The sequence below is a fragment of the Mangifera indica genome, chromosome 10, assembly GCF_011075055.1.
Source record: "Mangifera indica cultivar Alphonso chromosome 10, CATAS_Mindica_2.1, whole genome shotgun sequence".
Lineage (NCBI taxonomy): Eukaryota > Viridiplantae > Streptophyta > Magnoliopsida > Sapindales > Anacardiaceae > Mangifera > Mangifera indica.
The window spans coordinates 4647095-4674812 of NC_058146.1; the positions used below are offsets into that span (position 1 = coordinate 4647095).

Consider the following 27718-nt stretch of genomic DNA (forward strand, 5'->3'; position numbering starts at 1 on the left):
TTCTAACAAGAACTCCAACATGAGCAATCCTGTCTTTCATCATCTCAAAAGGGCAAGCTTATTTCTATCTCAAGGAAAAGATCAAGACTGCTTGATTGGCTCTGACCGGCATCACACTCGTAGAATTGTAAGTTTATTCTTTATATTGTTTCAATATATTGATGAGAAAGAGTTCATTTTAGTTGCCTTTAATTTAAAATCACTTAATCATATAATGATACATCGTCTGTATATATAAATTATGTATTAAAAATATGTATACATAATTTTATTGTTATTTTATTATGTGTTGACACCACTCATAGAGTCCTCAAGGAAAGTGAGTTTGTTCTAATTCTCCTTTTCAAAAGCCCTTTACGAGGATTCAAAGAGAAACAAAGAGTTTAAGATCATCGAGTGCATCTGGCCCATTTCACATCCTCAAAGACAAATAATATTTCAACTATTATCTAGGCAGCCACGGAAATTGAACGTCAACAGCTTTTCTCACAAAAAACAACAATAAAAGAATTGGACCAATTTGAAAATCAACTGCTCAGCCTTCTCAAAGGCATCACTCCAACACGAAAATTAACATAGAAGGATAACAAAGCAATGGGGTTGCAAAGACAAAAATAGTACTCCTTTCTTCAACAAACCTGTTGGTGAACTCTTAGAAGCACTTCCTATGCACGATTGATGGCCCAGATTCATCATACTCTGCCTTCGAGATCCACATCTGCACTCAAAAAACAAGCAAATCACAAATGAGAAACAATCAAGCAGATACTTAGACACTTTGTTGCATATGAGCATGAAAAAAGACGTACCTGCTGGAAGGTGCTAAGGGAAGCCAAGATAGACCCTCCAATCCAGACACTGTATTTCCTCTCAGGTGGTGCCACAACCTTAATCTTCATGCTGCTTGGGGCAAGGGCAGTAATTTCCTTGCTCATTCTGTCACCAATACCAGGGAACATGGTTGTACCACCACTGAGGACAATATTGCCATACAAGTCTTTTCTGATATCAACATCACACTTCATGATTGAGTTGTATGTGGTCTCATGGATTCCTGCTGCTTCCATACCGATCATGGATGGTTGGAAGAGGACCTCCGGACAACGGAAACGCTCAGCACCAATGGTGATAACCTGTCCATCTGGCAATTCATAGCTCTTCTCAACAGAAGAGCTGGTCTTGGCAGTCTCAAGCTCCTGCTCGTAGTCAAGGGCAATATAGGCCAGTTTTTCCTTCATATCCCTGACAATTTCACGCTCAGCTGTGGTGGTGAAAGAATACCCACGCTCAGTGAGGATTTTCATCAATGCATCAGTGAGGTCACGGCCAGCAAGGTCAAGACGGAGGATTGCATGTGGTAGGGCATAACCCTCATAGATTGGGACTGTATGACTGACACCATCACCAGAGTCCAACACAATACCTACAGGCAAAGGCACAATATACATGTTTTAAAGTAAGGAAAACATCTGTCCACAGGACCTAAAATGTAATTTGACAAAAACAACTACAGGAATGTGACATCTCCAAAAGTCAATAAGATGATTGAAACTAGATGTCTTAGGGAACAATCACTACAATCAAAAGCATTCAATTCAATACCAAAGAGAACATACTCCTCCGGATTCTAGTTATATATCACAACTACAGTCTTCAGATCAATAATTCAGCCTCTGTGTCTTGTAACAATAAGAAATGTTAACGAAGAGAAACATCGTTTTTCTAAATCTGAGATTCTTACCAGTGGTACGACCACTTGCATACAATGAAAGAACAGCCTGAATGGCAACATACATAGCAGGAGCATTGAAAGTCTCAAACATAATCTGGGTCATCTTCTCACGATTAGCCTTGGGGTTGAGAGGAGCCTCAGTCAAGAGAACTGGGTGCTCTTCTGGTGCAACACGAAGCTCATTGTAGAAAGTGTGATGCCAAATCTTCTCCATGTCATCCCAGTTGTTCACAATACCATGCTCAATTGGGTATTTCAAAGTTAAAATACCCCTCTTAGATTGCGCCTCATCACCAACATATGCATCTTTCTGGCCCATACCAACCATCACACCGGTGTGACGCGGTCGGCCAACAATACTGGGGAACACAGCTCGTGGTGCATCATCACCAGCAAATCCAGCCTAAAAGGAAAATAAATCATCAGAAAAGCCAATGCTTCAAACAAACCAGTCAATAAGAACTTTCATTTACATTCATTACCTTAACCATTCCTGTTCCATTATCGCAAACGAGTGGCTGAATATCCTCAGCATCTGCCATCTTCTACTTCTATCTACAATATCCAAATGCAACCAGTTAAAAACATACATTTTTAATCAAAACAACCACACCGTGGTTGTCCATGCATTACCTCAATTTGTTATTTGAATATCAAATTTTGAATCTTTAATAAAATATAACTTTACCATGTTCCTCAATAAAATTGCAACATACAAGTTTATTTACATAGTGATAAGTTAAGGCAAGAGCTCAATTTCTTAATTACAACAAGGACACAACCATTGTCCTGGTTTCAGCAGATTTCGGATTGAAAATATCAGAATTGGAACTTGATTGGAACATATTAAACTTAATATTCATTTTCATTAAAAATCAGCGTGCGTCATGTCAAATGCAACGATCAAACAATTGACTAACCAAAACTCTACATTAGGATCCAGTCAAAGACACAAATTAGATAAAATTTTATCGCAAATCATATAAATCAAAAGTATATGCGGATCAATGCATTGTCAAAATAAGCAATTCACCAGATGTATTCTACGAGCAAATAATCAACAGATCGATCAGAAAATTAACGAAAAACTATAAAGAAATTGTTTGTTTAAAAATAAATAAGAAAATAATAACGGAAAGATAAATGACCTGTTAAGATGATGAGAAGGAGATAAAAGCGCAGTAGAAGGCACACAAAATGGCGAGAAGAGGAAATGAAATTAATATAAAAGAAGAGCGAGAAGAGCTGTGAACCGTTGCGTTAATTAGTGGGTACAGCTTATATATAGCCTCTTCTGGGGCCATTTTCCCGGCTGCATCCACCTCCATCAGCATTTAAGCCTCTTCTTTTACAGTTTTGCCCTTCCATCATCAAAAATTAAAATAAGATTTAAGTAAATACATTTAAGTACGTAGTAAAATTAATTACGTGAACATAAACCCATGCATCAGCAGGATATGAAAATAGCAATAAGACATAAAGGGAATAAATTGATTTTTACATAATTCCGCTGCAACCATAACCTACATCAATGGGATCAAGTCAAGACAAGAAATCTCAAATCCCTTTTAACAAAAATTAATTTCAATCAAATTTTTACGCAAAATCTAAATAATTAAAATTTGATTAACAAAAAATTATACGGATTTGAATGTAAACACAAGCACTTCACTTGTTCTCACAAACTTCCGGCATAGCATAGGTAAAAATGTTTAAGATTTCCTTTTATTTGATACTAAAATCTTTTCTATCTCGAATCTCTATCTAGTTTCACAATCTATGAAACAACAATTCCTGTTCAAAGAACTTTATAATATAATTAGAACAATAAGCCGAAAAAAACCGTAAAAATAGATACGCTTAAGAAATAAATAATACCAAGGGGTGTTTCGGTAGTTTTCTTTTTTATTTATAAATAATAAAATATTTCGATAATTTTTTATGAGTAATAGTAATGTGATAAAAGAGAGTATTTGATTTAAGTAATTTTTATTACCAAACTTAAAAGATTACCTTGAAAATAAATTATTTAGAATATTATTTGATATAAATTATTATTATGTTGAATAAAATTTAATAGATGTAAATAATTATTGTGTTTTGTTAGAGGTAATAAAAAAATACTAATATATTAATTTACTTAAATACCCTTGAGTGTTTTATATTATTTGTTATATTAATTTAAAAGCGGTTATTTTTATCCTAAAAAATTAATAAATAAGAATATAATTATAATAAAATCAAGATTACTTTAGTAATATTTTAATATTTACGGTAAATTTGATAATCAGATTATCACCTATTTTATCCACCACATCATTATTGGTAATAAAAAATTATAATAATTTTAAAGATAGATTATAAAGATCATTTTTGTTTACTAAGAACCAAATCCCCTTAAAGGGTAATTTAATTATTATATCTACCTTAAATATTAAAATATTATTCAAATAATACTGATTTTATTATAATTATATATTTATATATTTATTTATTAATTTTTTAGGGTAAAAATAACTTTATTTTCAATTAATATAACAAAAAATATAAAAAATATTTTAAAATAATTATACCATAAGTATTCAAATAAAATAATATACCTAAACCAAACACACCTTTAAAATATATAAAGTGTGGTATATAACTGATTTTTTTTTTTACAAAATATTTATTTAAACATTGTGACCACAAAGTGAAACACAAAATAATACAGATCACTATAATAAATAATGTTTTATCAAAGGCATCAAACAAAAAATTTTAGAATAATATTATGTGTACATATTTTTTTGTATATAATTTGAAAATACAAATTATGCATCATTATGTAATTAAGTATTATTTTATATTTAATTCATAATCATTCAATTATATTTAAAAATTTTAGAACTCAAGTTTGGCTCAAGTTCGAACTTGAATCAAACTTTGAATTGTTTCGATACTAAAACGTCATTTTAATACGTATTAATAAAAATGATATTATTTTAGTCATATCAAAATTTTTAAGCTTGTAAGTTTTACAAGTCATATACTTTTAAAGTTTAAACGTAAATACGTTTGAGTCAAACTCATTTGAATGAAGCTCAAACTTGAGCTCTACTCAAATGCAACTTAATCAACAACCATCACCGAAGTTCCACTACCAACAACCTTTATCAAAGTTCTTTTGAAGCAAGTCACGTAAAACTTTTCTTGAAATCAAGCTCTGCTTCAACCCAAGCTGTCCTCCAACCAACCTACAACCTTTGCCGTCTTTCAAAAAACTAGTGCCCTCGTTGTCAACAAGTTTGACAAAGTCATTTGTTTCCATTGGACCCATGAATTGGGGTAGCTATCTTCTTATTATATAGCTTTTGCACAGCAATTGTCTGGTGGGATTTCCTTTTATACACGAAGAGCAACCATCTTCACCATTCAAATAAAAAAATGATACATGTGGGCTGTCCCAAAATGTAAACAGTGCACGTCAAGTCGTATTCTGCAAGAAATTTGATACGCAAAGATTAATACACCGCTAAAACATTTATAAGATTATGATGATGCTAGCTCACATTATCTATAAAAAGATATGATAATATTTTCACGTTGTAGTTTTTTAAGTCCAGTATGAACTTCAAGAACCAGGGGACAAGTGTTATGTAGTTTAAAAAAGGCCAAAAGACTTGTTTCCACCCAAGGTTTCATGTAATGCCCAACTTTCACCATTCAACTTTCAAAAATCCAAACTCCCACCCATAGACAAATTCTGTTAACAGTTCCTGTAAGTGAAAGATTGAAATATCATTTTTACCCCTCTATATTGAAAAGACAAATATACCCTTTAATGTAAATTATGAATTAACTGGAGACTGAAATATCATTTTTACCCCTCTATATTGAAAAGACAAATATACCCTTTAGTGTTGTTCTTGTCCCTTTACCGTCACCATTAACTGGAGATTTTTAGCCTCACAGTACATCCGAACTTGCAAAGCATCCTTACTTGGAAAGCGAAAAGGGAGAAACGAAAGAAAATGAATAGACTTTCGCTTGTTTTCTTCATATTGCGTTTAAACAAAATCAGACATGTGTAACCATTTCATTTGTTCTTCTCCATATAAATATATATTCTATTCACAGATTTTTTTTCGAATATATGTGTAATGACATAACAATCCTTCATGTATCACAAATGTATTGGCTAATTTTTCCTAAGCTTATCCATGTCCATTGATTTTTGCCCAAAACATTTCATCCGTTGATTTGAAATCATCATGGCGCACTTCATCCGAGTGAGGCGAATTGCATCGCCACTTTTTATAAAAATCGTCAACCTTTTTAATTTTTCCTTCACGTGGCCCATTTTAATGATGCCACACTATCCTTCGTTGATTAAATCGTTACAAATATTGCTTAAATGCATTAAAAACAAAGGTTGTATTTAAAGAGTTGCCATGTGTCAATTGCTTATGTACTGTGTAAAAATTCAAAAGTCTACCAACATTTAATTTTTGCGGCATTTAACTTTTTTTATTTGTTGAATAAAACAAAAGTTGTTTTAAGCTTAATGCACTTAAATTTACTAAATTACCTTTTTGATTAACAGAAATCGTTAACGGAATTTACTCATGGGTGGGATTTTGAGTTTTTAAAAGTTGAAGGGTGACAAGGGATTACATTAAACCTTGGGTGGGAACAAGTCTTTCGGCCGTAAAAAAATAAGTGGTTTCAGATTAGTCCTCTAAACATAGGCACATAGCAATTCAAGATATCAAAGACTAGATACTGGAGGCCAATAACCAAAGACCAGTGATAAAGTAATTTTAAATTTGAAGACTTTTTTACTGTTGTCAAAGAAAAAATTACATAAAAATCTTATATCACGATGATCATCTACTAAATATATTAACCTTTACATAAGTGTAAATGTCATCAATACGGGTATAAATTATTTTATTTAAATTCAAAATTATAGATTAAATTTTGAGAAGAAAGAAAAAATTCAGACTAGGTTTTTTTCTCCAAAATTTTGTAAATAAAAAGGAAAGAAAAGAGAAGGGAAGGGGGAACCGTTATATTATTCTTGTGCTAAACCACAAATTAATGAAATCACTGTAAATTAAGACATTTCAACTATCAAATGAATTTACTTAATAAATTTTAGTACCAATCTTTGTCACATCTCCCTAAGAATTTCCAATCATTCTTAACAAACTTACTCGAATCTTCTCAAACTCTATTTACTGATATCATAACATATCTTGCACGACTCTTTAAATTAGGTATCAATTAATGTCAGGGGAAAAGCTTGAGAATTTAGCATTCAAAGGTTTCAAGCAATAGCTTTGTGTTAGAGATGCAAACCATGATGTTACATTCAGGATAAAAAAGAAGAATCGAGAATCAAGAAAACCATGCACGAAATACTAAACCAACAAGGCTCAAAAAAATTCCCAGAGTTATTACATATAGACAACAAATTACGAAATTGAAACGAAGTACAACGTCGGAATGAATGACTGGACCCAATTACAAAACTATGTGAACTCCCGATCTCTAATTCATATCTCACTAGCATTCTAGTTGTTGAATCCAAGAGTTAACCAACAATAGACATGCTTGTTTACTTCTACAGAAACGGGGGCAATATCAACCATCGTCGTGGATATTTTGGCCTTCCGTCCTTCCCGTCAAATAGCTGTAGAAGTCAAGGAATCAAGAGTAAACAGATGATTCCATTTGATTACATAGAGAAGATAGGGAAAACAATAAAAATTAGATGCTCTTGTTTCTACAATCAAGTCATAATTTACAGACAGGCAACAATAAACACCAAGTAAATTATATGCCTAAAAAATTGGGTATTTCATATGGACAGGTTCATATTACTATATCTTCATTGTCTAAGTGATAACAAAGGGGGAATAGGTTCTCAATGGAACCAGATTGAGTTATAAATCCAATTACAAAACTAATCATGAAATAATTAATCTGAATAAATTGAGATAAGATATCTAATTTGAGTTAAATCCAAGTTCAGTTTACCCAAAACACACATATCCTATCCACTTATTTATGTTTGAATATAAACACATCCACTTTGAACATATATGCATGTTTTTATACTTTAGTGCAAGCCTAAATACAGAGTGATATGAAAACCAAGACATGTATAGACCAACATAAATGAAGATCCCAAACTGGATGTCCAAATGCAACAGAATAACAACTGCATGTAACAAAAGTTTTGAATGAACCTTCTTCAAGCGACGATGCTTTGCAAGGGCCCAATTGGTCATGATAGCAGCAGCAACCACAAGAAAGATGTAACCTGCAACAGTCTGTGTTGCAATATTGAAACCCAACCACTGATAAATTTCTGTTGTGTAGTTTGCACATGTCACAATATTGAAAAGAAACCCACGTGGGATTTGATATCCTCCACTGCCATTAGGGTTGCGTAGATTCTTAAGCAAGATATGTGTATAAAAGTTTGAGACTTGGCAAAGCAATCCAAACCCAAACCCAATCTTCATTTGGAGATCACTAACAGGGGTGTAAAGTGGGTGGTTCACATAGTAAGCAATGTAACAACCAAAAGTCCAATAGTATGCGCAATTGCGGAACACATTGGAAAGTGGTGAGGTTGCATGGCTAAAGCGGTGCACAAAAAAAGTTTCCATAATTCTTTTGAAGTAGTGGAAACACCAATAGTATAAAGCATATGTTTGAACTGGGTGGACGACACGCTCCCCTTTGTAGCCAAAGAATTGGTACACAGGGAAGTAGTAAAAAACAGGGTAGAGGATCAAAGGACCAAGGTACTCCCAGAAGAAAAGTGTCCGGTAAGAAACTTGTGGGCCCAGGTCCTTGAACACTATGGTCAAGTTGCCCGAGTTTCCATCACAATAGTCTTTGAGACTCTTGTTGTAATTGAGGACAGTAGGCCTCTCCTTTGATCCCGGTGGGAGAGGAAGGGTTATTCGTTGTCTAGAAGGGTAAAACTTTTTAGCTGTCAACAGAAGGAAAGCAAATTAGGTTATTAATTCAAACTATACAATGATTTTGATCGCACAGACATACAGGAAATGAAAAATTGGTATGGTTAACTGGTGCAAGATAAAAGTCTTAAGGAACATAAAATTTGAGATGAACGAAGAAAGAAGTCCTATCATAGTGGAGGGAACGTAGGTTCATTTCATAAATATTTAATCTTCTGATTATGCTTGAAAGTCTAACGAGAAATCAGAACACATGCCTCTTAAAATTATGTATAAAAAGCATTTCTGGAGCATATTTTCTACCAGAAATGGTCTTGTACTAGAAAACGCTGTTGTGCTGCAAATAACTCATTTATTGTGAAACTTTTAAGCTTTAACTGAACTTTCTGCAATGGCAGTGACCATCAGTTGATAGAATGATACTACCAAGCAAACAAACAAACTTCACATCAATGAAATTCACACTCTTACAACATTCAAAATTGTCAACCTTCCTCACATAGTTCACATGATACACAACCAAAAAAAGAAGCATCTTGATTTGTCAAAAACTGAAAAAGCACAAAAATATTTGTATAAAGCGGCAAAAAAATAGCAGCATGAACCAAAGACTATCTTTGTTACAAAATATTGTTTAGAAGTTGACCAAAGAAGAAACAGAAATCTATAAATTGACAGTTCTAAAATGCCGAAAAGAGAGCCATATCAAGCACTTACTTCGCTTATAAATTGCCTCCTGCAAATCAGTTACGGTAGCCTGCAAAGCAACCCAAAAACAATTAAAACAACCATAGCAATCCACAACTATTCACTGGAAAAAAAAATAATAATAAAGAAACGAAACAAAGTAAACATACCGAATCGTTAAGTTCGAGGCCACCTTTGATAACTTCTCTACCTGAGCGAGAAACCACGGAGACCTTCATATTGGGGAAGAACTGAGAGAGCGCAATTGAGAAGATGGTTTAAGCGACCAACCCTTTTAAAAGTAGAGGATATTGTGAAAGATTTAGGGAGAGGTAGCTGGATCAAAACATGTGCGAAGGCAATGAATAAATAATAACGAAGGTAGTTTTGTGATATTAAAGGCGTCTGGTTGAGGTAGGGCAGCTAACTTGCCAAACCAATCAGCAACATCCATTCTTATTTGTTGATTTCTTATCAGTACCTTTCTGATGTCAACACGTCATATATTTCTGATTGGGATCGTTCAATAGATGGACCTGAAACACATTTATTCTTGTAATGCAAGATTTAGAAGGCAATCTAGGGCAAATTTTTTGTTATGAGGGTAATATAAAAGAAAATTAGGTAACTTACTAACCAACTTTATTAAGTTTTGCATTTATAATGTCATTCACAATCAAAATGGTTGGCAGATATTTAGGAATTATTAATCTTACATGGCTGGCAGCCTGCCACATTCTTTCAGTGAGATTATAAACTAATGACTTTACAAAACATGAGTTTATAGGAAAAATGAATAAATACAATCTCAAATTTCAATTCTTTAAAACTGTTAATTTCAATTTCAACAAGCCTTGCTTGCAGGCAATTCAAAGACACCTAAGCTACAAAAGCCAACAGAATGTTTCTGCTTACTGGTTACTGGTTTCTTGTTGGCTTTCTTCATCAAACTCAGATAAAACATCAGTGCTCCTTTGAATTTCTAAATAATTTGTTTCTCAAATATTCAAACAAAAATATTGAACTAATCAATACCCAGAGACAAAAAGAAGAACCCAGATAAACATTCTGACGTTCAACTAATAAATTTGAGGAAAATTTGAGCTACAGAAATTTTCATGGTTTCTCAGCTTCTTTTTTGCCATCTTTCTCCAGCGGCGGTAGTGTCTGCAAACAAAACAACAAACCCACATTTTATTTATTAGTTTTAGATGTCCATCTTTGAATCAAAGTCGACTTGTGGGCAAGCACGAAATCGAGTCAGGCATTTTATCGAACAAGTTATGAGTGTCAAAAAATTGTAATAGAGAGACGTTGAGTAATACGAGATCTGGCTTGTAGATGTTGTGTACAACGGAAGCACCTGCAAGAAGCGAGACGATAACTACAACACAGGACCAAGCCAGTGATGGAGTCCCCGCGGGGTGCGATCCTCCAAATTTTCTCTTCATTCCTACTGCTGCAACAATAACTGAGTTTTTACGTTGCACTGAAATTTTTGGAGTTTTGAATTGATTACAAATAAATGTGGGCTGAGCTGACACCTGACCCAAAACATGCATTGTTCTTTTTGGCCCAAAATATTGACATTAACACAGAATTCATTTAAAGGTGAATCGGAAAATCATTAACATTGTTCAACTTTCACAGAAGATGAAACGACTTCCTTTATAATTTTCCCTCTTTTCCTTGCATATCATATCAAGCTTCGGATCAATATATGCCCAACCCCACACACCAAATAACCAGTTGGCCATAGTGGAAGTTTATCAGTTAAGAATAAATTCTATTACATCACTGTTTGCTAAAATATCCATGATGATTTGTTTTATCAAACCAATTCTTGATTAATATTTTACTTATCAAGCTTCGGATCAATAGATGCGCAACCACACACACCAAATAACCAGTTGGCCATGGTGGAAGCTTATCAGTTAAGAATAAATTCTATTACGTTACTGTTTGCTAAAATATCCGTGATGATTTGTTTTATCAAACCAATTCTTGATTAACATTTTGTTTATCAAGCTTCGGATCAATAGATGCCCAACTCCACACACTAAATAACCAGTTGGCCATGATGGAAGTTTATCAGTTAAGAATAAATTCTATTACATCACTGTTTGTTAAAATATCGGTGATGATTTGTTTTACCAAACCAATTCTTGATTAATATTTTGCTTACATCTACCATTAATAATAGAAGTTGTTCCCACCTCTAAATACAGTCAAACTGTGGTCAATTTTGGTCAAATCGTAGTCAATTTGTTTGTTGTTGACCTTTGTGGATGTGTTCGATTGTCCGCTGATTTGCAATCCTTTCTATCATTCTTAGGTTAGGGTCTTTAGTGACAGATAAAGAGGATAGACTGAAGAAGGTCTCTAATAAGAGAAAATATAACTTTCAAACTTTTAAGTGAAAAAAATTGTTAATTTTTAAAGTTTAAGAAGAAAAAAAGATAAAATTTAAAACAAATAAATTTTGTTAATTTTAACAGTTAATGGATGAGCATTTAAGTTTTTGAAAGCTAACAAATGAAAGTTTAAAAAGAGAGTAAAACTTAGATGAGATTAAAAACCACACAAATCTATAAATAAAATATTTTCATCCATGAGGAATTGTAAATAGAGGGTTAACATTTTTCCACTAAAGTTTGGCTTGAAAGAAAAAAATTTCTTTTTTTGTCTTAAAATCATAAATCATACTTTTTTGCCCTAAAAATAACTGTATTAATGGAAAATAATATTGATACCATGTAAAAAGTAAAATTATCATATCATCTCTAATTATTTTACTATTTAAAATTATTATATTATCTTAAAAACTGACAAAAAAAAGTTTTTTTAATAAAAATTCATTTTAATAATAAATTTATATTCTCACTTTCTTCTTCTACACACTCTCTTCTTTTTACGTGGTTTGGTCAACTAAACACCATCAACATTAAACCAAACATCCCAACATCACATTCATTCAACAATAACTTCATCGACAACATAACATTGTCCTCCACTTGTATGTGGATTCATCTTTCCCTTTGGTTAGGAAATCCTCCAACTAAAGATGCTATTTTAGATCTACCTCCATTTTGACGTCTTTCACTGCTCAAAGCTTTGTCTATCTATCTCTTGTCCTTGTCTCACTACTCGACTGACCTATGAGCTACCCTTTGTGTTTGTTTTCAAAATCATAGTTTTTCTTTCTCATAATAAGATCTAAATTAAAATTTTAAATCTCAACTAGAACATCATTAGATATGGGAGAAGCAATGACTCTTCCAACTATTGTATTAATTCATAATAATTCTTTTATATTTATTTGAAAAGTCACAATACATGAAAGAAAATGAAAAGAATTTCATCTTCTACATGTTGATTGGTTTAAAAAAGATATCTTACTCATGACCAACAATTAGGCTTAACAAATAGTTTAATGTTTATCTAATGCTTTCCCGATCAATCAATTGTCAGATTTTTTTTAGTCTTGTAGCCTTAAGTTTACCCAATGCCTAGAACCGATTGAATTTCTCATTAAATTCATGTAGAATTCTTTGTTATTTCTCGAACTCGTCTCTCACAATTTAACTTCATTAACACTTCCCAAAATCTCTCAATAAAAACCTCTTCTTCAAATAAATCTCCTACATCGATCTTATTTTCCACATCACTCAGCACCATATTATCATCCTCATTAACGACTATCGTCATAATCCAAAATAAATCTCTCACATGTGATTTATGCATTTAATAGATAGAAATGTGTTATTAGGCTAAACCTTGGGTTGGAAAATGTTAATTACTCCTACATGCTATTTTTGGTTAAACATGCATAGATACAAAAGTTAGATTTGATTTTTCTCTATAATGATAGAAATTTTGATGGATCCTTAAGAGAACATGATATACTTTGGTTTTATATAAATTATGTTTAGCTGTTGTATGTTTTTGTTGGTTGTCCATTTGATAGATCAAGTTTAGATTATTTTTGAATCCTCCTTTAAAGGGCATTATTTTTTTCGTTAATATATATTTAAAAAAAATACTTTTCTTTATTTCTTTCACATTCGAACTTATCAATATACAAAATTATAACTTAATTAATAAAGTTGACGCTTGAAAAGGTAAGTAGTCAACGTAAACGTGCACTATTAACATTAATATTGCCTTAAACAAAGCTAGAATAAGTTAATGGCCAAAGGACTATTTCCCGCCCAAGGTATACTTTTTCTGCATATTTCCACCCGTTAACTTTGAAAAGTCTATTTACCTATCCATGGGCTGTTAAAAAAAAAGGATTCAAAGGTAAAATCGTCATTTTATCTATAATATTAAAAATAAATTAAAATTTAATCGTCTTTTCCCCTCCAACCCCTAAAAACTAATTATTTTTCCCTAAGCCAAGTTTTGAAAAATAGTATTCCCCCCCCCCCCCCCTTAGGGTTTAGTTTTCAATCCCCGATGCCAAATTCGGTGTCATCGCCGACGACGAAGCCTTCTCGACGCACCACCATGCTCCGCGGCCTCTCTTCTCTCCTCTGAAATGTCGATCGGCCCAGATCTGGCGTCGTCTTCGCCTAGAAAGTCAAAGAGCATCATCGAGAGACGAAGCTCTTTGTCTTTCCAGACGAAGATGACGACCTCGTCTCCATCGGGAGCCAAATAAAAGTTGGCTCGATGGTCAAAAACCTGTTTGACAGTATATAATGATACAGTAGTTATAATAAAATACATTTAAATAATTACTTTAATTTAGACAACAGTCTCAAGAAAATATGTGAATTTCTATAAAAATTATGTATTAATAGGTAGACGAATATAACTTTTGACTTATGTCTTTTTGTCTATATGCATATCGCTTTCCTCTCCTCTCCCTCCCATTGCATTGATCATTAATATTTATAGTTAAATGAGAAAAAATTATGTTTAAATAATCAAATGTAATTATTTATGATTTATATATGATTCTCAGGATCTAATCTTATTATTATTAATTTTAATTAAATTAAAATATCCAATAATTTTTTATATAATTTACCTTTATTTTTTAATTTTAATAATAAAACATTTTTTAAACCAAACACTTGTTAGGGTTGATGGCGATAACCTTTTTCATTTTTAGTTTTCTACCAAGTATAGAATAAATAAAAACACATGGAGAATTGATAAAAGAGTTAATAAAATTGATTTAGAGTATTAAAATTTCTAAAATAAATATCTAACTTTAAATCTTCCTTATTTTTATGAAATCTTAAATTTATAGTATGCATGGTTATAAATTTAATTATTATATCTTAAAATTATTCTTTCAATAATTACGAATGCCTAGTTAAATAAAAAAAAAAAAAATCCAACAATCAGTATATATAGACTCCGCGTAGAGCTTATCCTCGTGTCCATAAGGGCTCCTCCCGCACAGGTGCTTATCATCAACTATAATTCTTCTCCTTTCGTATTCACTTGTGGCCGATATTTCTGATCTTGTTCTGCCTGTGACCAGTTCATTTTAATAGCTAATTAATTGGATCTGGGTACAAAAAGCTCGTAGATCAATACCGTCAGTGGTTGGGTAAATATTTTCAATAGCTAATTAAGTTTCTAATTTTCAGTTTAGACGCTCCCCAATATGGACTAATTATTTTTATATTTTAATGTTTTGGCTGAAGCAGGTACTGCTTATAATTGTTAACAAGTATGGGGAAGATTCACCTTAGCCACAAGGACCATGAGCTCGAGCTGAAAAGCTATAAAAGGCCCTACTTCTGCAGTGGATGCAAGGAGCCCGGGTTTGGATCTCGGTACAGATGTGGGCAGTGCGACTATGAACTTCATAAACATTGTATGTCCCCATCCCGGAAGGACTGTTCATCATGACTTCTTCAAGAATTCAACCTTCACATTCTTATTTCAACCTCCAGGGAATAGGTCCGGTGAAAAGCGTCAGAGATACTGTAAAGCCTGTGGAAAACTTGTTAAAGGTTTTGTCTTTCACAATGAAAAAAAGGGATGGGTTCTGCATCCTTGCTGCCTTAAATTGCCCAGGAAGTTTACTGTTGATGGTGTTGAATTTGCTCTCCATGATGAGGTGTTATCAACTTGCATTTTCTGCAAGAGGAAAAAGCGTGAACGTACTGTTTCTGACTTCAGGGGCTGGAGCTATGTGTCGAAGACCAAGAACCTCCATTTTCATGTGAGTTGTTCCACAGAATGGAAGCTGGAGGTATGGGGGAAAGGGGCTACTTATGATAATGAAGATAGTTTTCCTATTAAACGAATGAGTGGCAACATTTTTATCAAGATGGTGACGGTAATCGTCAAAGCCACTGTGTCAATTATTTTTGGTGATCCAGCCGCAGCTCTTAGTGCAGTTTTCGACTTGGTCGCAAACTGACGATGACTTTGACTACTTTTTGATCACAGGAAACCCACTTCTTCGTTATTCTTTTAGGTGATCCAACTACCTACTTCTTCGATGTGAAGGCTTGTAACCGTGTGAATCGTAGACCCGACCCCGAAGTTTGGGAGAACGTATCGAAGCCAGTCTAGTCCATTAACACCTCTAATCAGTCTTTTAAGGCTATGTGTGTTTTACTGATGAAGATTTTATACACACAAAATTTCAGTAGACAATAGGTACAGATAGTATGTAAAACTTGATAATAATTTATTCAATAAAATTATGGATAATTATTTTGAATATATCAATAGATACGCACTTTATATATATTATTATATGAATGAATAGTTTTGAATTAAGAATAGGCCAAACAACTATTTCCCACCCAAGGTTTGATGTTTTCTCAAATATCCCCCTTTTAACTATGGAAATACCAAACACCCACCCATGAGTAGTTAAAATTAACGGTAGTAAGGATAAAATCATCATTTTCTCTATAATATTAAAAAATAAACTAAAATATAATCTATTTTTGCCCCCCTAAACTTTGAAAACTAAAATTTTCCCCCAACCTAAGTTTTAAAAAATGGCAGTTTCACCTTAGGGTTTCGTTTTGAAATCTCCGGCGACATCTCCGGCTTCATTGTCGATGACCTTTCCCTCTCAAAGCATCCTCTCCTTTCGGCGATCTTTTTCATTCCATTTGGACGCCCGATCGACGTCGAAGAAACCTTGGGAGACGAAGAACTTCGTCGGGCGAAGAAGTCATCTTCCCAGACAAAGATGAAGCCATCGTCTTCGTCTAAGAAGACGAAGAACTTCGTCTTCGTCTTCTCCGACAAAGTTCTTCGTCTCCCAAGATTTCTCCAATGCCGATCGGGAGTCCAAATGGGAGGAAAGAGATCGCCGGAAGGAGAGGATGTCTCGAGAGAGAGAGGTCGTCGGCAATGGAGCCGGAGATGTCATCAGAGATTTCAAAACGAAACCCTAGGGTGAAACTACGATTTTTTAAAACTTAGGCTTGGGGAGAATTTTAGTTTTTAAAGTTTAGGGGGGCAAAAAGAGATAAAATTTTCAGGTGTTAGGGTTCTGTTAAATTTAACCGGTCATGGGTGGGTGTTTGGTATTTCCATAGTTAAAGGAAGGATTTTTGAGAACACATCAAACCTTGCGTGGGAAATAGTCGTTTGGCCTTAAGAATATAATAATATTCAATCAAGTGATAATATACATAGACTATATTTATTTATATATTTAAAATAAATACGTATAATATTGTTTTAATTGATAATGTATGTAATATGGTCTTTTGTCTTGGTTTTTATTAACTTTGGATTTGTTCTAATAATCACAAATTTTTCTTATTAAGTATGACATTGCTTTGAATGTTAATTTTATGTCACTTTGGATTACAACTACAAGACCCAAAGTTTCTGAATCAAATTGGGGCACCAGGTAGTCCTGAAATGAATTGAATATTTAAAGCGTAGGTCCACTTAAACATAGGTTGAGTGTCTTTAAATTTGTTTGTTAAAAACCCGATAAATTGATAATCATGATAAAATAGTAATTTTTTTGGGACCTCTACATGAATCAACAGGTTTAATTAATATATTCAATAATATTATTAGACCATACGTGATAATAAAGGCCAAAGGATTATTTCTCATCCAAGTTTAAGTGTTATCCCAAAACTATATTTATGAGATTTAAAAAACTTAAAATTCTATTTATCCGATAAAAATCTCAATCAAAATTAAGGTTAAAACCATTTTTTAACAAAAAAAAAAAAAAGTTTTATTATGTTTGTCTCCTTCAATTTAAAAATCTCACAAATCCCTCCACCTAAAGTTTGAAAAACAAAAATTTCTCCCTAGGGTTTGAAAATCATCATCAGACACGACAAACTTCGTTGTCTCTGGTGGCGTCGTCTCTCCCTTTCAGCTTAACTCTCTCTGTCAATCACTTCCCAGCCACTAACAAAGGTTAATTCCTTCGATGAAGACGACAGTTGGAGATCTTAGATGACCATGTCGTCTTCATTTGAGACCTCTGACAGTCGTCTTCATCGGAGGAATTAGCCTTCGTCGGTGGCTAGGAGGTGATCAGCTGAGAGAGTTAAGCCAAGAGGAAAAGTTGACGCCACCGGAGACAGCCATCTCTAGCGGCGTTTGCAAACCCTAGGAGAAAAATTTTGATTTTTTAAACTTCAGGTGGGGGGGAGGGGGGATTGTGATTTTCAAGCTGTGGGGGCCAAACATAATAAAACTTTAGATTTTTAAAATTTTTTATTAAACGACTATTTTATCCCTATTCATAATTAAGATTTTTAACAAATGAGTGAGATTTTGAGTTTTTCAAACCTCATTAGTGTAACTTAGGTAGCACTTAAACTTGGGGGTGAAATAGTCCTTTGGCCAATCACCTTAGTCGAAGTAAAACAAGAATCAATGATGCAATGGTGATAAAGTTGGGGGGATTTTAACAGAGTTTTTCATAGAATCCCCAAGAAAGAGATGTATTAAAATTTGCAAATTTGAAATTAATCGGTACCCAGACGTAACCGAGTACTTAAAATTAGATTCCGAATTCAGTTCTTAAGTCAGTTTTGGTTCTTTAAAGTGGTTGAATCGAAACCTACCAGAGAAATATTAATTCCACTACTTTTAGAATCAAAACTAAACCTATTGAGGTCTTCTTTAGGTAGGAACCAGAATCAAAACACCAAGCACCCGGTGATTTCAGTTCCTATCGGTTTTAGTCGACTCTCAACCAATAAATTTGGGACTACAGAAATTTTTGATGGTTTCTCAGCATCTTTTTTCTCATATATTTCCAGCGGAGGTAGTGTCTGCAAACAAAACAACAAACCCACATTTTATTTGTTAGTTTTAGATGTCCATATCTTAATCAAGGTCGACTTGTGGGCAAGCACGAAATCGAGTGAGGCATTTTATCAAACAAGCTATGAGTTTTAAAAAAATGTTATAGAGAGGTTTTGCACATTACAAGGTCTGGCTTGTAGATGTTGTGTACGACGGAAGCACCTGCAAGAAGCAAGACGATAACCACAACACAGGACCAAGCCAGTGATGGGATGCTCCAAATTTTTTGTTCATTATTCCTTACACCACGCTACTGCCACAACTATAACTGAGGCTTTGAATTGATTACAAGCGAATGCGGGCTGAGCTGACAGTTGACCCAAAACATGCATTGTCCTTTTTGGCCCAAAACATCGTGGAAAAATCGTAAAAATAAAATTATAGTATAAATAAATTACTTAAATAGATTTACATAAATTAAAATGATAGTTTATAATTGAGTAATATAATTATTTATTTTTTTCTTATTTTAAAATTATCTAATAAGATATTATTATATTAAATTTATATAATTTATTTGTATATATAATGTTATTCGAATTACAAAATTTTTCAATTTTCATAAACGATAAAATCGCTTCTTATATAATTTTCGCTCTCTTCCGGACAACTTCCTTGCATATCATTTCAAGGCAATATATATTAAAAATGTCAAGCTTTCGGTCAATGCCCAACCCCACACACAAAAAAACCAATTTCCATCGACAATTACTTACTTGATAATACAATAACATATGTGAAGAACCACATACATCTTGATGTTCTATTAAGTATTGTGTCAAATTAAACTTATCCACTAGGTATTTTAAACAGAGATTAACATTTATTCGTGCAAGGTTTGATCTAAAACCACTTTTTCATCCATTAAATTCTTAAATAAAACTTTTTAACCCAAGATAATGTGCTAATGATAATAGTTGAGTTGTCTTTTTCCAATATGGTCTGCTCTTGTAATCCTTTACAAATTATTTATGAGAAGATTATATTTGAATAAATGTAATAATGTAATAGTCATTTTCGAATCGATAGGTATAATACCTGCATTTTATTGGTTGTTGCTTATTTTTAGGAGACTGATTTCTTGATGATAAGGAATATCTCATTAATATCAGATTATTGTGTATGTGACTTAAACATCTCCGCGAGACTTTTAGCTAGTAGATAGTGAGTCCTTAATGAATTTTTATTCTTAAAGTGCTTACTTAGTAGCTCTTATGCCAATTATAATTTGTTGGTTGTCATCTACTGATCGTTATCTACTAATTGTTTGTTAATAGTTGTTACATTTAGTCATTAGAGGTGTGTATAATCTAGTTTGATGTGATTTGAAAGTTTTTTTAAATCAAACTATAAAAATAGTTTGAGAAATTTTCAAACCAAATCATGCAATTTTAGATTTGAAACCAAACCAAACCAAACTAATTGAAAAAATATGATTTAGTCCAGTTTGGATTATGATTTAAATATATTAATATAATTTATTTTTAAATACATATTATTTAATAAAATTAATTGAATTATAGCTTCATAAAATATAATATAAACATGTAAAATGAATATAATATATATACACACACACACACACACACAATATACATGTAAAGATAATAAAATAAATATAAGAAAAACAAGTTATACACCTAATTACTTATTAAAAAATTTGTCAAATATAATTATATATATATTATATCAAAAAATACTATTTACAGTTTAAAAATCATCAGTAACCTTAATTGAATAACTATGTTTCAAAAAATTATAAATTCAAATCAAACTATTTCACAAACCAAATTAATTTTCAAAAAATTAGAGACATTTGTGGATGTGTTCGGTTGTCCACTGATTTGCAATCCTTTCATCATTCTTCGGTTAGGGTCGTTAGTGGCACATAAAGAGGATAGACTGAAGAAGGTCTTTAATAGGTGAAAATATAATTTTCAAACTTTTAAGTGAAAAAAATTATTAATTTTTAAAGTTTAAGAAGAAAAAATAAAATTTTAAAATAAATAAATTTTGTTAACTTTAACAGTTGATAAATAAGTATTTAAGTTTTTGAAAATTAACAAATGAAAGTTTAGAAAGAGAGTAAAGCTTAAATGAAATTAAAAACCATATAAATCTATAAATAAAATATTTTCATCCATTAGGAATTGTAAATAGAGGGTTAACATTTTTCCACTCAAGTTTAGCTTGAAAGAAAAAAAAAATTTTTATGTCTTAAAATCATAAATCATACTTTTTTACCCTCAAAATAACATTATTAATGGGAAATAATATTGATACCATGTAAAAAGTAAAATTATCATATCATCTATAATTATTTTACTATTTAAAATTATTACATCATCTTGAAAACTGACCCAAAAATAAGGTTTTTTAAATAAAAATTCATTTTAATAACAAATTTATATCATCCCTTTCTTCTTCCTCGTCCACTGTCATCTACACACTCTCTTCTTTTTACGTGGTTTGGTCAACCAAACACCATCAACATCACATTCATTCAACAATAACTCCATCAACAACATAACATTGTTCTCCACTTGTATGTGGATTCATCTTCCCCTTTGGTTAGGAAATCCTCCAACTAAAGACGTTATTCTAGATCTACCTCCACTTTGACGTCTTTCAACACTCAAAGCTTTGTTTATCTATCTCTTGTCCTTGTCTCACTGCTTGACTGACATATGAGTTACCTTTTGTGTTCGTTTTCAAAACAATAGTTTTTCTTTCTCATAATAAGATTTAAATTAAAACTCTAAGTCTCAACTAGAACATCATTAGATATGGGAGAAGCAGTGACTTATCTAACTATTGTATTAATTAACAATAATTCTTTTATATTTATTTGAAAAGTCACGATACATGAAAGAAAATGAAAAGAATTTCATCTTCTACATGTTGATTGGTTTAAAAAAGATATCTTACTCGTGACCAATAATTGGACTTAACAAATAGTTTAACGTTTATCTAATGTTTTCTCAATCAATCAATTGTCAGATTTTTTTTAATCTCGTAACCTTAAGCTTACCCAATGCCTAGGATCGATTGAATTTTTCATTAAATTCATGTAGAATTCTTCGTTGTTTCTTGTTCTCGTCTCTCACGATTTAACTTCGTGAACACTTCACAAAATCTCTCAATAAAAACCTCTTCTTCAAATGAATCTCCTATTTCGATCTTATTTTTCACATCACTTAGCACCATATTATCGTCCTCATCAGTGACTATCGTCATAATCCAAAATAAATCTCTCACATGTGATTTATGTATTTAATAGATAGAAATGCGTTATTAGGCTAAACCTTGGGTTGAAAAATGTCAATTACTCCTACATGCTATTTTTGGTTAAGCATGCATAGATGCAAAAGTTCGATTTGATTTTTCTCTATAATAATAGAAATTTTGATAGATTTTTAAGAGAACATGATATAGTTCGATTTTCTATAAATCATATTTAATTATTGTATGTTTTTGTTGGTTGTCTATTTGATAGATCAAATTTAGATTATTTTTTAATCTCCTTTAAAGGATGTTATTTTTTTCGTTAATATATATTTAAAAAAAATACTTTTCTTTATTCCTTTCACATTTGAACCAATCAATATACAAAATTATAACTTAATTAATAAAGTTGACGCCTGCAAAGGTAAGTAGTCAACGTAAACGTGTGCTATGAACATTAATATTGCCTTAAACAAAGCTAGAATACGTTAATCATTGCCCCATGGTGTTGCCTGGAAACACACAAATTCTCCTACCGGAACGGGCTAACAGCAACACGACAATATGAACCCTTTTCTTGGAAAAGACTAAATCATTAGTCTTCTTTGACTACAATTCCAGTTTCCACAAAAAAACTCACTCAGAAGCTTCCTTTATTATTTTAAAGCTTCCTTTTTCCATACCTACTTTTATTACAACTGTTTTGAAATTAAAATTATATGTACATATTTATATATATAAATAATATATTATTTTATAATTAAATAATTTTAAATTAAAAAATAATATCTAATTATATGATGATATATAATCTGTGTATCTGAGTTAGATAATATGAATTATTTTGTTTTAATATTTTTTTTTTAAATTATCTATCTATAGTTTTCTCTTCTATCTTTTTTAGGCTATATAGTATGGATTAATCATTTGAAAATATATTTCATCTGTTATTAGAGTTTAGTAGATTTGAAAGTTAAATGTTTTCATTTTTTTATTAGACAAAATTGTAATTAACTATAATTGGATATACGTTTTCAAGGAATTTAAAATCTCATATATGTTTTTGATATTGTATAATTTTGTTATTTATAATAAAACATTGAAATTTGCATCAAAAGACACACATTGAGTTTTACATTTAAACAATAATTAAAAATGATATAAAAGATTATTATTTTTTTAAATGTTAAAATAACTTATTATCCATTTTTAAAAAAATATTTTCTGGCATTCTTGATTGCCATTAAAAATAATAATAGTTTGCAAAAAATACTACTAAAGTATATTTTAACTAACTTTTGAAAAAAAAAAAAAATTTAATGGCTTATTTTGTTTTTATACTGACACTACAAATAATTAACGTTAAAACTTATAACAACACAAAAGTCAAAATGACATTTATCTGTATGTTAAGTAAAAATATTAATAACATTTTTATATATGATACTAATTTATAAAAAATGCCAGAAAAAATATATTGTTACAGAAGGTGAATTTTCCACCACGTGAGAAGAAACTTTGGCCACTCCCTTTGTATATGAGTGTGAAAGCATTAAATTGTTTTTGCTTGACTTGAGTGTGAAAGTATTAAATTGTTTTTGCTTGACTTGAGTGTGAAAGTTTTTTTCCTTGACTTGAGGGCGGTGAAGGTTCACAGATACACCCCCACTCCCTTTGTAATTGAAATATCCGGAAATCATATTTCCCCCAATTGCTTTTCTTCTCTTTTTTTCCTTTCTTCTCTTTTTTTTCTTTAACCTATTTATTTTTTTATATTTGTGTACTATATATACAAAATATATATATATATATATATATATATATATATATATATATATAGTGTAAAGATTAACAAAAAAACAATAGTCATATATTTTATTTTTATACTGATACTGTAAATACTTAACGTTAAAACTTATAGCAACACAAGGGTCGATGACATTTATCTGTAAGTTAGTAAAAATATTAGTAACATTTATATATGATACTAATTCATAAAAAATGCCACAAAAAATATATTGTTATAGAAGGTGGATTTTCCACCACGTGAGAAGAAACTTTAGCCAAAAAAGTGTGAAAACATTAAATTGCTTTTGCTTGACTTGAGTGTGAAAGTCATTTTCCTTGACTTGAGGGCAGCGAAGGTTTATAGATACACCCCCACTCCCTTTGTAATTGAAATATCCGAAAATCATATTTTTCCCAATTGTTTTTCTTCTCTTCTTTTCCTTTCTTCTCAATTTTTCTTTAACCTATTTATTTTTTTATATTTGTGTATTATATTTACAACATATATATATATATATATATATATATATATATATATATATATATATATATAGTAAAGATTGACAAAACAACAAACATTTACAATAGCTAAGTATGGTCTGACACTCTTTCTAATATCAAACTATTGGTAACTGACTGATGTATAGAATTATGAAGTTTGCGTAAAATATGTTACAGTAGTAGCAATAAGAATCAAATAATTAATCCTAATATCCACAGACATGAAATATATTCAAAAATAAAGAAATTATGATATAACAAAATTTTTAATGTGGTTTCCCTTGATGGTGGAAAACCCGTTCACTAGTATGCATTGATATAGTAGTTATAATGAAATACGTCTAAAGAATGACTCTAATTTGACAAGAGTTTCAAGAAAATATGTAAATTTCTATGAAAATTATGTATTAAAAAGTAGACGAATAGAACTTCTCACTTATGTTTTTTTGTCTATATACGTATCATTTTCCTCTCCTCTCCCTCTCTTTGTATTGATCATTAATATTTATAGTTAAACAAGAAAAATTATGTTCAAATAATCAAATCTAGTTATTTATAATTTATATATGATTCTCAGGATCTAATCTTACTATTATTAATTTTAATTAAATTAAAATATCTAATAATTTTTTATATAATTTATCTTTAAGATAATTTTTTAAACCAAACACCTTTTAAAGTTTGATGGTGGTGACATTTTCCATTTTTAGTTTTCCGTCAACTACAAAATAAATAAAAACATACAAACAGTTGATAAAAAAGTTAATAAAACTGTTTTAGGGTATTAAAATTTTTTAAATGAATATCTAATTTTAAATCTCCCTTATTTTTATGAAATCTTAAATTTATGTTATATATGATTATAAATTTAATTATTATACCTTAAAATTATTCTTTCAATAAATACGAATTCCTAGTTAAATATTTTTTAAAACAAAATCCAACATACATGGTAGATCGCTGGTTAGGAAAAAAAAAAAAAGACATGGCGCGCTCAACTTGCTACGGCCACGCCCTCAGTTAGCATAGCTTCCTAGAAGTTTCGCTTGAAGCGCGTAGAGCTTATCCTCGTGTATATATAGGCTCCGCGTAGAGCTTATCCTCGTGTCCATGAGGACTCCTCCCGCACAGGTGCCTATCATCAACTATTCTTCTCCTTTCGTATTCACTTGTGGCCGATATTTCTGATCTTCTTCTTCCTGTGACCAGTTCATTTTAATAGCTAATTAATTGGATCTGGGTACAAAAAGCTCGTAGATCAATACCGTCACTGGTTGGGTAAATATTTTCAATAGCTAATTAAGTTTATTATTTTCAGTTTAGATGCTCCCCAATATGGACTAATTATTTTTATATTTTAATGTTTTGGCTGAAGCAGGTACTGCTTACTAATTGTTAACAAGTATGGGGAAGATTCACCTTAGCCACAAGGACCATAAGCTCGAGCTGAAAAGCTATAAAAGGCCCTACTTCTGCAGTGGATGCAAGGAGCCCGGGTTTGGATCTCGGTACAGATGTGGGCAGTGCGACTATGAACTTCATAAACATTGTATGTCCCCTCCCGGAAGGACTGTTCATCATGACTTCTTCAAGAATTCAACCTTCACATTCTTATTTCAACCTCCAGGGAATAGGTCCGGTGAAAAGTGTCAGAGATACTGTAAAGCCTGTGGAAAACTTGTTAAAGGTTTTGTCTTTCACGATGAAAAAAATGGATGGGATCTGCATCCTTGCTGCCGTAAATTGCCCAGGAAGTTAACTGTCGGTGGTGTTGAATTTGCTCTCTGTGATAAGGTGTCATCAACTTGCCTTTTCTGCAACAAGAAAAAGCGTGAACGTACTGTTTCTGGCTTCAGGGGCTGGAGCTATGTGTCGAAGACCGAGAACCTCCATTTTCATGTGAGTTGTCCCACAGAATGGAAGCTGGAGGTATGGGGGAAAGGGGCTACTTATGATAATGAGGATAGTTTGGCTTTGGCGAGAGTGGAGCTGCCTATTCAACGTTACAATTGGAATGGAAGGAGTGGCAACATTTTTATCAGAATGGTGAAGGTAATCGTCAAAGCCAGTGTGGCAATTCTCTTAGGTGATCCAATCGCAGCTCTTACTGGGATCTACGACTTGGTCGCAAACTGACGATGACTTTGACTACTTTTTGATCAAAGGAAACCACTTCTTCGTTATTCTTTTAGGTGATCCAACTGCCTACTTCTTCTTCGATGTGAAGGCTTGTAACCGTGTGAATCGTAGACCCGACCCCGAAGTTTGGTAGAACCTATCGAAGCCACTCTAGTCCATTAACACCTCTAACCAGTCTTTTAAGGCTACGTGTGTTTTACTGATGAAGATTTTATACACACAAAATTTCAGTAGACAATAGATATAGATATTATGTAAAACTTGATAATAAAATTATGTATAATTATTTTGAATATATAAATAAATACACACTTTATATATGTCATTATATGAATGAATAGTTTTGAATTAAGAATAAAATAATATTTAATCAAGTGATAATATACATAAATAATATTTATTTATATATTCAAAATAGATACGTATAATATTGTTTTAATTGATAATGTATGTAATATGATATTTTGTCTTGGTTTTTATTAACTTTGGATTTGTTCTAATAATCACAAAATTTTCTTATTAAGTATGACATTGCTTTGAATGTTAATTTTATGTTACTTTGGATTACAACTACAAGACCCAAAGTTTCTAAATCAAATTGGGGCACCAGGCAGTCCTGAAATGAATTGAATATTTAAAGCGTAGGTCCACTTAAACATAGGTTGAGTGTCTTTAAATTTGTTTGTTAAAAACCCGATAAATTGATAATCATGATAAAATAATAATTTTTTTGGGACCTCTACTGAATCAACAGGTTTAATTAATAAATTCAATAATATTATTAGACCATACGTGATAATAAAGGCCAAAGGACTATTCCCCACCCAAGTTTAAGTATTATCTCAAAATCATACTTGTGAGATTTAAAAAACTTAAAATCTTATTCATCCATTAAAAATCTTAGTAAATGTTAAGGTTAAAACCACCTTTTAACAAAAAAACTGAATTTTATTGTTTTTACCCCCCTCAATTTAAAAATCTCATAAATCTTCCCACCTAATGTTTGAAAAATGAAAATTTCTCCCTAGGGTTTGAAAATCATTGTCGGACATGACAAACTTCGTTGTCTCTGGTGGCATCAACTCTCCCTTCCAATTTGACTCTCTCTATCAATCACTTCCCAGCTATTGACAAAAGTTAATTCCTCCAATGAAGACGACCGTCGGAGGTCTCAGACGACCATGTCGTCTTCATTTCAGACCTCTGGTAGTCGTCTCAGACGACCATGTCGTCTTCATTTGAGACCTCCGATGGTTGTCTTCATCGGAGGAATTAGCTTTCGTCGATTGCTAGGAAGTGATCAGCAGGGAGAATTAAGCCAAGAAGGAGAGTCGACGCCATCGGAGACGACCATCTTTAGCAACATTTGCAAACCCTAAAAGAAAAT

At 31.8% G+C, this 27718-nt stretch overlaps 3 protein-coding genes and 1 long non-coding RNA gene across 9 annotated transcripts; 1 reads left to right on the top strand and 3 right to left on the bottom strand.

Annotated features, from left to right (window-relative positions):
• Positions 1-417: 417 nt before the first annotated feature.
• Positions 418-3021, bottom strand: LOC123227365 (actin-like). The gene is made up of 5 exons (XM_044652138.1): positions 2881-3021; positions 2215-2287; positions 1742-2135; positions 810-1423; positions 418-718 (listed from the first exon to the last, which is right to left on the bottom strand). The coding sequence occupies exons 2-5, from the start codon at positions 2272-2274 to the stop codon at positions 653-655; spliced, it is 1134 nt and encodes a 377-aa protein (XP_044508073.1). The 5' UTR covers positions 2275-2287; positions 2881-3021; the 3' UTR covers positions 418-652.
• Positions 3022-7114: 4093 nt separating this feature from the next.
• LOC123228367 (very-long-chain enoyl-CoA reductase-like) lies at positions 7115-9890 on the bottom strand. The gene is made up of 4 exons (XM_044653747.1): positions 9570-9890; positions 9430-9469; positions 7969-8723; positions 7115-7409 (listed from the first exon to the last, which is right to left on the bottom strand). Exons 1-4 carry the CDS (start codon positions 9636-9638, stop codon positions 7341-7343), a joined length of 933 nt encoding a protein of 310 aa, XP_044509682.1. The 5' UTR covers positions 9639-9890; the 3' UTR covers positions 7115-7340.
• Positions 9891-10196: 306 nt separating this feature from the next.
• On the bottom strand, positions 10197-11103 carry LOC123228368. Its single transcript, XR_006504671.1, has 2 exons — positions 10725-11103; positions 10197-10566 (listed from the first exon to the last, which is right to left on the bottom strand). It is a non-coding gene; the product is annotated as an uncharacterized LOC123228368 (long non-coding RNA).
• Positions 11104-14815: 3712 nt separating this feature from the next.
• On the top strand, positions 14816-26651 carry LOC123227097. 6 transcript variants are annotated; one of them, XM_044651751.1, is made up of 3 exons: positions 14816-14965; positions 15063-15235; positions 15315-16067. In XM_044651751.1, exons 2-3 carry the CDS (start codon positions 15091-15093, stop codon positions 15785-15787), a joined length of 618 nt encoding a protein of 205 aa, XP_044507686.1. In that variant the 5' UTR covers positions 14816-14965; positions 15063-15090; the 3' UTR covers positions 15788-16067. The 6 variants fall into 6 exon arrangements, with proteins under 6 accessions (XP_044507686.1, XP_044507685.1, XP_044507683.1 ...); XM_044651750.1 differs by having other exon boundaries at positions 14817-14965; positions 15066-15235; positions 15315-16066; XM_044651748.1 differs by lacking the exons at positions 15063-15235; positions 15315-16067 and adding an exon at positions 25571-26651 and having other exon boundaries at positions 14870-14965.
• The last annotated feature ends 1067 nt before the right edge of the window (positions 26652-27718 follow it).

Bases quoted from the DNA above. Each gene is read 5' to 3' on its own strand.
- LOC123227365 (XM_044652138.1), bottom strand. From the start codon at position 2,274: ATGGCAGATGCTGAGGATATTCAGCCACTCGTTTGCGATAATGGAACA. The intron at 2,136-2,214 runs GTAATGAATGTA...TTTTCCTTTTAG, and splicing joins ATGGAACAGGAATGGTTAAG to GCTGGATTTGCTGGTGATGA. The intron at 1,424-1,741 runs GTAAGAATCTCA...CTTTGCCTGTAG, and splicing joins TGCAAGTGGTCGTACCACTG to GTATTGTGTTGGACTCTGGT.
- LOC123228367 (XM_044653747.1), bottom strand. From the start codon at position 9,638: ATGAAGGTCTCCGTGGTTTCTCGCTCAGGTAGAGAAGTTATCAAAGGT. The intron at 9,470-9,569 runs GTATGTTTACTT...GTTGCTTTGCAG, and splicing joins GCCTCGAACTTAACGATTCG to GCTACCGTAACTGATTTGCA. The intron at 8,724-9,429 runs GTAAGTGCTTGA...TTCTGTTGACAG, and splicing joins GGAGGCAATTTATAAGCGAA to CTAAAAAGTTTTACCCTTCT.
- LOC123227097 (XM_044651748.1), top strand. From the start codon at position 25,597: ATGGGGAAGATTCACCTTAGCCACAAGGACCATAAGCTCGAGCTGAAA.